The sequence below is a fragment of the Raphanus sativus genome, unplaced genomic scaffold (genome assembly GCF_000801105.2).
Source record: "Raphanus sativus cultivar WK10039 unplaced genomic scaffold, ASM80110v3 Scaffold1509, whole genome shotgun sequence".
Lineage (NCBI taxonomy): Eukaryota > Viridiplantae > Streptophyta > Magnoliopsida > Brassicales > Brassicaceae > Raphanus > Raphanus sativus.
The window spans coordinates 1-12,117 of record NW_026616819.1 but is presented as its reverse complement, the minus strand read 5'-3'; the positions used below and the strand labels follow the sequence as shown (position 1 = coordinate 12,117).

At 37.6% G+C, this 12,117-nt stretch overlaps 2 protein-coding genes across 3 annotated transcripts; both read right to left on the bottom strand.

The window, feature by feature from the left end:
- Positions 1–169: 169 nt before the first annotated feature.
- LOC130504343 (F-box protein At4g00755-like) lies at positions 170–2,912 on the bottom strand. 2 transcript variants are annotated; one of them, XM_056998958.1, is made up of 6 exons: positions 2,710–2,912; positions 1,495–1,603; positions 1,071–1,409; positions 865–989; positions 680–785; positions 170–582 (listed from the first exon to the last, which is right to left on the bottom strand). In XM_056998958.1, the coding sequence occupies exons 1-6, from the start codon at positions 2,767–2,769 to the stop codon at positions 410–412; spliced, it is 912 nt and encodes a 303-aa protein (XP_056854938.1). In that variant the 5' UTR covers positions 2,770–2,912; the 3' UTR covers positions 170–409. The 2 variants fall into 2 exon arrangements, with proteins under 2 accessions (XP_056854938.1, XP_056854937.1); XM_056998957.1 differs by lacking the exon at positions 2,710–2,912 and having other exon boundaries at positions 1,495–2,074.
- Positions 2,913–6,791: 3,879 nt separating this feature from the next.
- On the bottom strand, positions 6,792–7,776 carry LOC130504342 (uncharacterized). Its single transcript, XM_056998956.1, has 2 exons — positions 7,763–7,776; positions 6,792–7,521 (listed from the first exon to the last, which is right to left on the bottom strand). The coding sequence occupies exon 2, from the start codon at positions 7,504–7,506 to the stop codon at positions 6,925–6,927; it is 582 nt and encodes a 193-aa protein (XP_056854936.1). The 5' UTR covers positions 7,507–7,521; positions 7,763–7,776; the 3' UTR covers positions 6,792–6,924.
- Between the last annotated feature and the right edge of the window lie 4,341 nt (positions 7,777–12,117).

Here is a 12,117-nt window from a genome sequence, read left to right as displayed (position 1 = left end):
TCAGCTATGGGGACAAGAAGAAAAAAATGGTTTTGGTTCTTTCCCTCTGATAATCACAGCCTCTTACACCCGAATACACAGATCCTAAAGTCACATAAAAAACTGAAAACAATTTTACAATCAGTATATTGCACAAGATATTAAACCCAGCAGACTGTTGTTTTCCCGGATGCTGACTAGTAAATTTCAGGGAAACAGAACACATGCCATTGTAACTGACTAGTAAACATAATATTTTGAAACAACATTTTGGTGAACATGCTTACATGCATCGAAGTTTACAATTGAGAAACTATACATCATTTGAAACAAACATACGAGACAAAGATAGTAAATACAAAATCTTGACATCACTCTCCAGAAACAATCCACACCGCTCACACATTGTTCTCGTCCTTCAAGAATGCCACTAGCTTTGGAGTTTGAAAATCATCACCCACACGAAGACGAGCATCAAGTATATCAAGCTCACTCTTGACCTTTGGGTCCAAGTAAGTGATAGCTTGCAGCGCCAAGTCCCTTGTCGGAGAAAGTCTAAATGAGCTTCCAAGATCTCTTCCCTTGACATGGATATACGAGACCCTGAAAGTAAATCATACAAAAAATATTATTTTGGAAACAAGATAGAAGAATGTACAGACACAAGGATAAGTTGGTGTTTGGTGAGAAGTAAAGTTACCCCATATGGTATAGACCATCAGATGATATACCGGTTCATGAAACTCAACCACCAGAAACTTGCGGATGCAGATAAGAGGTTTCCTGAGACTAAATTTCTGGCACCTCTGTGTTACAAAAAAAAGACTAAGTTAGAATCTGAACCAATAAAGACAACATGAGAGAACGCATCAAGACCTCACTCACATTCTGAGTCATCGGAAAGAAAGGTGTGGCAAAAGTCGTAGTGAAAACACCTTCTTCGTTCATATCGCCAAAGATGAAGCGAACAGAACGTGCTCCATAGACTGGAGAGACCGGTAGGCTAGGATCTAACAAAACAATGTGAGGTTAGGTCTAGTATCAGTCAATAAACACATAATGAAGATCAAGAAACAAAAAAAAAGACTTACAAGTTGGTTCTAGGTATATCTTGATGCTACCAACGAGAGACAACTCAGTCAGCTTATACATGAGCCATTCTGTTCCCTCCGATGGATCACTTCGTCCTCTGCTCATCCAAGGACCCGCCAGCATATAGTCATGGACGGTGTTAGAGATGTTGTCATATACATCAACATGATGATGAGACGATGCCTTTACTGCTTCAGAGAGGCAGTTAATCCTAGGAGCATACTTCAGTGCTCTGATTAGCAATGCATAATCAGGGTGCTCGTTGCTGAAAGTGACTCTAGTGTTAGCTACATCTACCATCTCTCGAACTATGTCTCTCATGAACGGATTGCCACTCACTGCAAAGAAGTTCCAGTAATTAGACTGACTGAGCTACGGAAAAGCATTTAATATAACAAAATAAAAGAAAATAAGAAAACCTACCAAATCGGCACCAGGAACGTGAAACAAGACAAGCACGCATGAGATCAGACGGACCCAAAAGCGAAAAGATCTTCAAGTCCAGTTCTTCTATAGTTGTAAACTCCATTATCTGCGGGGAAAAACAGAAACCAATAAAAGCTGAGAAAACAAAGACGGTGACGATGTCACAGTAATCAAGTGGAGATGCTTTTATTAGAGAAATGGATGCAAGGTTAATTTCTCTGGTTTCGACATAGGAACCCACAGCATAAATACAAAACTCATTTATTGAATAGGCTCCCATAGTTTTAACTTTTAACTCTTTCACGTAACTTTTGATGATTAATGAATTCGTGTGTTTTAGAAAAAAATATACAACTCATTTATTGAGTATAAACAACAATATAAGTACAAAATTCATTTATTTCAGAAGAAAAAAGAAAAAAAGGTACAAAATTCATTTATTGAGTTTGAACATAGCACCTCCATCTCTAGTATTCAGAGGAGATGCTAAGCAATAAAAAAGAAAGAGAAAATTACTCAGATTGACTCTTATGTGTTAGTTAATTACATGACCAACTCTGAGTAATTTAAACATAATCGTTAACGGGGTTAAAGACATAAAACCCCTTATTCTCCCAAAAACAAAAGAGCTTTTTAGGGTTCAGGCAACTCAACCCCTTTTCTCGACGACGGCCAATTAGCTTTTCTCGTACATCTGTCTAATTTCGTTATCTTGGTCCACAAAGACCATAAGATCCATGGATCTCTAAAGTTCGGTTGCAGAGTTTAATCCAAAGGCAATCTTGTATGGCTACTACTTAACTTTGGAAAAAAAGAAAAAACTTTGGAACAGACAAACAAAGTCCAGCTTGTATTTTTAATTCTCGTGCGATGTGATTTTTAATTATGTGTGTTTTGCTGTAATGTTAACAAATCCCTTCTTCGGAAACATGTAGCTCAACTCGCCATCATAAATCTGTGTATTGACATTGTTGTACATATGAATGAAATCTTCTTAACTTGTTTGGTCTACAATCTAAACCGGTTATGTCTAAAAATGTGTTCTTTTTTTTAGCCTATGGAACTTGTATGCGTACTAGAAAAGATTTAATTATCCAAACCCAATCCAGCAAACTCTCAATCCAGCAAACTCTCAATCTCTGACCACCATGCGTCCATTGGATCGAAAAATTAAAGCGATTAGAAAGCAAATGAGAGAGAGACAGAGATTACAGGAGACGATGTGGAGACAAGAGCCGCAGGAGATGTTGAATCGGTGGTTTGGTCCGCCATTACAAATGTAAATCTCTACGCCAAATTTCTCTGCTTGCGATTGATTGAAGAAATCAAATCGATTGAGGAGGTAAAGTGAGAGAAAGCAAATAACTCTTGAGACTAGTGATGTCGTTCGGAGCGGAGTCTGTCTCAATTTTCAAAATTAAATCAAATAAAAGAATACAAAAACAAAAATAATTTTCAAAATATTTTATTTTTTTATCTATGTGAAGACGTATTAGGGTTTTGGTTTAGTTTTTTTTAGAAGATTCGCCATGCGAGCGTGGAGAGGTTCAGACACATCTTTGCTTTTGTTGGATACTTTTATTGTCTGGCACGTGCAGACAAAGACAAGAACAAGGATATTGGAGGATCAAATGCTATCATATGACCCACTTGGGTATAAAAAATCTATTACAAACTTCTTTTTATTTCAATTTCTTTTTGATTTAAATTTAATATGGAAAATAAGCAAAATGTCCCTACAATCCAAACCCATGTATCTAAAACCCGGCCCAGATTTATTTAATTATTTAGTATTAAAAATTAATTTTATTAATTGTACAAATTGTATCCATTATATTATTTATACGGTTGTACCGGTTGTAGTAGTTATATAATTATACAGCTATACTAGTTGTGATAGTTGTACTTGTACATTTGAACTAAGTATACAATTTTATTAGTTATCTTGGTTATTTGTGATAGTTGTACTTGTATATTTGAACTAAGTATATAATTTTATTAGTTATATTGGTTATTTAATTGTACAGATGACAAGGAAAACAAAACTTCCCACTCGAAAGATAGAAAACTCCGAAAGATAACTGTGGCGGACAAATCTGAACAGAACTTTACCGAAGCTGACGTGTCCATGATCAGACTACAGGTTCATTCGTTGATTCGTCAAGACCACCCACAAAGGCATCCCATAGCCACAAAACCTCGACTTTAAACCCTAGCCACCAAATCTATAAATAGTGTTTGTAAATCTCAGCCACCAATAACTATTATTCGTTGGGTGGTTAAACTTGTAATATGTTGTGATTAGTTAATTTTCTATAATATTATACTTATTTTTTCTTTAAAATATAATATTATCTTTCACATTGTGATAGGTTATATTAGTTGTACTAATTATAAAATCTAATAAAATTTATGTTTTAGGGGTTATTAGTTGTACTAGTTGTACAATTTATGAAAAAATGCATTTTATTTTTTTTGCTCCCGAAACCAAAGCTAAACCTGGATTCAGATCTGAAACCCGACTCAATCGTCTTCCTCTTCTTCCCCCTTTTCTCCACTAATAGTTCTTTCACCATAAAGAAAAGTCAAAAAAAATCTTCAACCATCAACTAATTTTCTCTTCTTTATATCAAATCGATCAATCAATAGTCATATTTAATCAGTTATATCTTATAGATGTGTTTACAAGTTACACTAGTTATATGAGTTGTACTATTTTCGGAAAAAGCCATCTTCATCTTTTTGCTCTTGAGGCCAAAAAGCTATGAAGCTTAGCTAGAAAATTCTTCAACCATTGCTCTAACATATTTCAGATCACGTTACTAACTATTTTAGCTAGTTAAAATTTTCAAAAAAAATCTAAACTTTTTTGAAAATTTTGCTAACCAAGTTTAAATCTATATATTCAGTATTTTCATAATCTTTAGTATAACAATAGTGTTTAGAAAGTTAATCAAGAAGCAATTAAAATTAAACATTATACTCATGAATCAATTAAAATGACATGTACAATCAGCCAATGCAGTTATGATCTTTCCTAACCTGATTTATAAAATATTTTTACAATACATACACTTTCTCTATTTTGAAACTATGGATATAACTATACAAATCAAATATTATCTAGAATAAATTACCTACAATATTTTTATTTTCTTACAAATGTTATAACTAATGTATCAATTTTTAATACCATACTAAGTAATATTTATCTGTTTTTCTTACTTTTAATTTAGAAAATTTATTTTCTATATATCTTATACATAAATATAATTACACAAATTTTGGATTTGTTTATATGATGTCCAATAAATATCAGTTATCAAATTAACCGTAGACGCAAAAAAAAATATTCAATGTAATTAAACACATCGTTATTTCTCAAAATGTTATATTAGTACACACATTGCAAATCATGTATAACATCTAGTACAAATAAAGATAAAATAAAAATTGACATCCACTCGGTCGAACGGATCAAAATATAGTATAGTATATACTTAGAGTTCTGATTTTTTTTTGGTTAAATTAAAGATTTTGGATGGGTTCATCGGCGTCTATACTCTTAAGTTATTACAATATCATTTTATTAAGAAGAATTATTACAATATCAACTTCGTATGAAAACTTATCCTATGCAATTTCAGTTGTTATTTTTATTTATGATTTGTCTTCAAGAGAATGCTTGATTCCATATTGTCTTTTTGTAATCTTTGAATTTGGGTTTGTTGAAAGTTGTCTTTTGTAATCTTTGAATCTGGATTTCAATACTTTTATTAAGATAGAAAAAAAGAAGACACTAAACTACCAAATGCTATACCTCAGTCGATAGCTTTATTATCCAAACCAAAAAAAAAAAATCCTCTTTGAATCTTGAAAATGATATCACAACCATAGCTCTCATTCTCTTAACCCAAGGTATAAACTACAAAACTCTCAAGCTTTTATTCCGATGCTACAGTACAGAAAACAAAGTGTGTCTCTTCAGTGGTCTTACTAGCTGTTTGTGTTTCTTGATTTTTAGTTTGAAGGACTCAGCTGCTGAATCAGAAGATGGGATGAGATTCTTGCTGCTTTCTAGAGTTATACTTGGAAAATCAGAGATAGTTCCTCGAGGCTCGACTCAGTCTTGTCCGAGCTCTCCAGAGTTTGATAGTGGAGTCCTTTTTATTTCAAGATAGTGGCGAATTTTTCTTATAATAGACTATTTACGATTGATGAATTTTTTTTTATTAAGATAGAATCTAGTGGCAGCTCAAAAATGTTTTAAGTCCCCCGGGACAATTTTTTGGAGCGATGAAATAAATATTTCGATTTCTGTAACGACTTATTCGTTTTTTTTTGTCACGAACGACTTACTCTTTTTTATATAGCATAGTTACACTAAAACTATTTATGTTTGTGTATGAGTACATTAATTAAGCATAAAATTAATGCGTGGTCCGGGGAGACAGAAGAAATCAAGATGGCAATCTTGGTTGGAGCTATCTAGGATGAGAGGACACAAACCCAGGAAGAAACACAGGGCACGGAGATGCTCAAACTGCAAGGAAACTGGCCATACGAAACCACAATGTACACAACCAGTTGACTAGTTGTCCAGACGACCTAAATTTAAGTCGTCCAGTCTTGATTACCCGTCCAGACGACTAATTTCTAAGTCGTCCCGTGTTTCGTCTACCTTCTACGAAGTCGTCCAGTGTATTAGACTACCTTCTACTATCCCTTCAAGTGTATTTTTTTTAGACGACCTTTTACGAAGTCGTCCAGTGTATTTAAGTCGTCCAGTGTTTAGACTACCTTCTACTATCCCTTCAAGTGTATTTTTTTTAGACGACCTTTTACGAAGTCGTCCAGTGTATTTAAGTCGTCCAGTGTTTAGACTACCTTCTACTATCCCTTCAAGTGTAACTTTTTTTAGACGACCTTTTACGAAGTCGTCCAGTGTATTTTATTTTTAGACTACCTTATTTGTAAGTCGTCCAAACCTTCCAGACGACTTATTTGTAAGTCGTCCAGCTGGAAAACCTTCCAGACGACTTATTTGTAAGTCGTCCAGCTGGAAAACCTTCCAGACGACTTATTTGTAAGTCGTCCAGCTGGAAAACCTTCCAGACGACTTATTTGTAAGTTAGAAAATCTATACAAGTTAGAAAATCAAATAAATCATCATGCTCACAAACATACAAATAGATTTGTGTAAACAAATAGTTCAATATACAAATAGATTTGTGTATACAAATAGTTCAAATATACAAATTGATTTGTGTATCTATACAAGTTAAAAAATCTATACAAGTTAAAAAAATCTATACAAGTTAGATTTGTGTATCTAATCATACATGCCCACAAACATACCACCATCCTCATTATCTTTCAGATGCTGATCAACAAGCTCCGTCCATATAACCAAAGCCATATTATCCCTCATAGTCTTCGCATTGGACCTAGCAAAGTCTTTAGGGCTAAAGGGGACCCCAAGAGCATGACATTCAATGTACTTTGCAGCGTACACGCCACAATCACCATTGTGGCCGTGGGTACATCTTTCAGCAGTCTCTCATATGTGTATCGCTCCAACCCATGCATCTGGTCTCCGCACTCCACAATCAGATAAGGGACCATCTCGAGAAAAGGCTCCATTATCTCATCCCATCTTTCTGGTATGGTAGTTGAAGGTATGCTGTCCCAGACGACTATGTGCCTCTTAGGGATCGATATCCAAATAGCCACCCAATGTTTGTTGTCCAAGTTCAGTGGCGCATAGATATCATCAATGTCCTCCCCCCACTTCTTGTTTGATTGGCAAAATGAAGGCATTGATCCGTCATACAAACTCGCCGCCCCACTAGGTAGCATTTTTCCTAAACCATTGTGATCAGACGACGATGCTTTGAAGAACAGATACTGTTCTCTCCAAGACTGGGTAAAGTTGTGATCCAGGAAGCACATTCGCTCGCTCCGGAAACATTGTGGGTTCTCCTTATACCTCTGCCTCAGCACATTCATCCAAGCATCTATATGCTGCATATAAAATAATACAAGTTAGAACCTTCCAGACGACTTATATATTTACAAATCTATACAAAGACAAGTTACCAGACGACTTATTTGTAAGTCGTCTGGAAGGTTTTCCAGCTGGAAAACCTTCCAGACGACTTATTTGTAAGTCGTCCAGCTGGAAAACCTTCCAGACGACTTATATATTTACAAATCTATACAAAGACAAGTTACCAGACGACTTAAAGATAAGCAGAAGACTTACTACGTCTTCCAGCCATGCTTGGATGTCCGGAGTTTTTGATACCACCAAGTTGGTGATGTACGTGGTTTGTCCTCTTCCTTAGTGAAATAATCACTGCAAACAAAAAAGCAATCAGTTTTGGTAGACTAAATCAAGCTATTATGGGTAAAGCAATCACTTACGGATCAGTTTTCAACCAATCAGCGAGCTCCTTCATCTTAGGTCTGTTTAGTGTGGAAATGGATTATACTTTCCCACTCTAAGGAGTTTCCTTCTCTCTGCCGTATAAGGAGATATCTGCGTGGGAGCAGGTTTCTTCGTTCGTTCACTCCTTGCACGCACAGAAGCAGTGGGAGCTGTTTGGTCCAATACAACCAGGCTCGGTTCTGAAACTGGAACGCTTGGATCGGTGGAAGCGAAGCTCGGTTGTTGATCGTTGGAAGCGAAGCTCGGTTGGTCAGTGGAAGTGAGAGGAACAATCTCTTTGGAGGTGACACCATCTGCTTTATCCTCCGGCAAGATCTTATATACCGATATCGCCTCATCTGCTGTATCCTCCGGCAACAATCTCTGCAATAAAAGAGAACAAGTTAACCCTGGACGACTTAAATAAAAGCTGGGAGAGGATTTGATACTAACCTCTTTGGGCAGAGGAGAAGGCTGTTTCTTTTGAGGAGAAGGCTTTTTCGTTTGAGGAGCAGGCTGTTTCGTTTGAGGAGCAGGCTGTTTAGTTTGAGGAGCAGGCTGTTTAGTTTGAGGAGCAGGCTGTTTCGTTTGAGGAGTAGGCTTTGCCTTTTGAGGAGTAGGCTTTGCCTTTTGAGGAGCAGGCTGTCTGGTGGGAGGAGTAGGATGATTGGTTTGAAGTGTAGGCTGATCCTTTTGAGGAGTAGTCTGTTTGTTACTAACCCCGTTTCTGGGGCTTGTGGGGTAGGCTGTTTGTTACTAACCCCGGTTTCTGGGGCTTGAGGGGTAGCCTGATTGGTGACACCAACCTTCTTCTCCACAGCTTCCAATCTATCGGAGATCTTCCTAATCTCCCTGATGCACTTCTTAAACCCATCTTTCATCATGTCACCTAAGTCCTTGAACATATTTTTCTAACTCCTCTCTGGTCACCCAACTAGCCTCTTCTCTAGCCTCTTCTGTAGCCTCTTCTCTAGCCTCTGTAGGAGCCTCTTCTCTAGCCTCTTTAGGAGCCTCTTTAGGAGCCTCTTTACGAGCTTTCTTCCGAGGTCTCTGATTGTCTTCCTCCACCTCCTCCACAACCATCTCTTTGGCTCTTTTCGATGGAGTCACAAACTTGGTTTTGTACCAGTGACTTCCCAGCAATCCATGGTCCACTTCCACGGTCTCCGATCATACATGACTTTAATGATGTTCTCCGCGGGCACGTCATCAACCTCAGAGTCCCATTTTGGCCACATTTCACTAATGTCCTTCTCAACAAAGTTGATCACGCGGGTCTGCAGTAAATAGAAGAAGAATCGAGTTAGATATTTGAAACAAAATACTAAATAGACGACTTAATTATAAGTCGTCAACTAAGTCGTCCAGCTGGACGACCTTCCAGACGACTTATTATAAGTCGTCTACTAAGTCGTCCAGCTGGACGACCTTCCAGACGACTTATAATAAACTAAGTCGTCCAGCTGGAAGACCTTCCAGACGACTTATAATAAGTCGTCTACTAAGTCGTCCAGCTGGAAGACCTTCCAGACGACTTATAATAAGTCGTCTACTAAGTCGTCCAGCTGGAAGACCTTCCAGACGACTTATAATAAGTCGTCTACTAAGTCGTCCAGCTGGAAGACCTTCCAGACGACTTAATTAAGTGAAGATGGAAAGGTACCTGACTCAAGATAGCAGCTTTCATGAATCTGCGGCCTCTGCTGCCGTCGTAAGCCAGAATCGGTGGAGACGGACTGTTTGCTCTGGGTAGACCAATACTAGCACCCAATCCCGGAATAGCTGTGTACGCCCAGACCTGAAGAACTTGTATAAAGCCATCCACGGTGTAACAGCCAGTAATATCTTTGTTCCACAAAGAGTCCATCAGCACCTTAAACGCGACTCTCCCCATGGATAATTCTCAAACCTTTCTAAATCCATCACTAGCCTTGCGAGAGTAGCTCGTGTAGCGCTTGAGAACTTTTTCCCTTCAATGAATCCAGTGAAGATGGAAAGGTACGCGAGTCGCTTGCGATCTTCCCTGGACCAATCCCCGCATCTCTTCAGTGCTGCTATTATCTGATCAGTACTTGGCCCAGCTTCCCGATGAACTCCCATCATCTCCCAGAAAGAAACCATCTGTGGGGTAACTTCACATTCTGGTGTCTCAAGGTCCTCGATGTAGTCGCAGTTTAGACCAGTGATGTTTTCAAACTCTAACAGTGAAAACCTCGCAGGTTCTGGACCAACGAGACACCACATCTCGTACTTCTTCTTAATGTCCAGCTTTAAACCGAGCAAGTGGTGAACCAGCCTTGAAGCCCAACCAAATCCCTGCTCCTTGAACTTGATGAAAACTCCCAATCTCGACTCCTTGAGCTCTTCAAATTCAGCATCAGTGAGAGCTTCCCTAAGAGCAGTATGCAACTTCGTGTTATCCGTATGATACGAAATGCTATTGTGGGGTTCTGGCTCTTCCCCTAATGTGTATAACCTACGGGGGAGTTCTGGAATATCCATCCTTTTTGTCTGCAAAATAATCAAAGACAACAATAGAAGTCAGAACACAAGCTAAATCAATCACGCCTTAATTGTTACTCCAGACGACTTAGTAGACGACTTAAATATAAGTCGTCTAGAAAGTCGTCCAACTGGACGACTTAGTTGACGACTTATATTTAAGTCGTCTGGAAAGTCTTCCAAATGGACGTACTAAGTCGTCCAGGTTGAAGACTTTCCAGACGACTTACTTACAAGTCTTCCAGTAGAAAAATTTCAAGCGGACCTGATTAGTCGCAGAAGGAGTTCGAGTACTCGTCATTGTGGTTATAGATCTGAAAAAATAAACGTGAAACGGTGAGAATGAGTAAATTGAAAGAGACAACGTTTTATGTTCATCTTTTCCACGAGTTTGATGACTTACCGGCGTTAGGGTTTACAGAGAAACGGCGCTACGGTTTACAGAGAAGAAGCGGCGGCGCTAGGGTTTAGAAGAAGCGGCGGCGCTAGGGTTTAGAAGAAACGGCGGTGCTAGCTAGTGTTTAGAGTAAGCGGCGGTGAGAACGTTGGTGAGCACGGTGGCGAGGGCGACGGTTTGTTCGGAAATAGTGGAAGCGGGGGCGCTAGGGTTTAGAGGAATCGGCGGCGCTAGGGTTAGAAGAAGCTGCGGCGACAACGGTGAGAATGAAGTGAGATAGATAGCCGACGTTGAGAACGATGGTTGTTCGGAAATAGTGGGAATTCGAATCGCCTTTGATATCGCCGGTGAGAGAGAACTGTTAGGGTTTCTGTTCGCGGAAAATGAAAAAAAAAAAAAATCACCTTATATATTGGGTAAATAATCCGGTTAGCTTTAAAAGTACATTGGTAAACTTTAAGGTTTGGTCCGGTTTAGACGACTTATTCTGGCTGATAATGTACATCAGACGACCTAATATTTAGTCGTCTGGGAACAGAAGACTAAATATTAAGTCGTCCAATACCCTAAAATGAACCCCTAAACTAAAATGACTAAATTAACTTACTAACCACGTTATAAAATCAAATTATACTTCAATAGTGTTTACTATACACAGAAATGAACACGCCTAGGTAATTTTAAAAATTTTCAAAAACGGTTTTAATGCTTTCCAAAATCTAACCCTAAGAACACATACAATACTACAACATATGTTGATGAAACATAAACTAAAGAATATCATGACTCACTACTTTCACTCATCTGGGCTGAAAACAATTGAAATTTGTTATATATTAATTTATATCTCTTAAGACATATGTTAATTACATAATTCCAATTTTTCACTTATCAAAATATTTTTTACAAAATTTTTAAATTATGTTTAAGAATAACTGTCCAGACGACTTAACTTAAAGTCGTCTGGACGACTTATTTTCAAGTCGTCTGTTTACAGACGACTTGCGAGGGGTAGAAACGTAAAAAAAAATCCGTTTTTTTGTTTGTTCACAAGGAGATAGTTGTAATTTCAATAGCCTTTTAGGTTACTTTTGCCTTTGACCCAAGTTGGGGTACTCTTTTGGGTTTGACTCCAAGTTTTGAGTCACAATTGGTAATTCTCCCTTATTTTAATTATTTTGAAACTAGCAAAAACTATTTTTTAATACTTTTAATGTTATTTTTAAAATCTACTTTATGTGTCGTATTCACATATGTATAAGTTATTTTATCATCTAACATGTAAGAATTT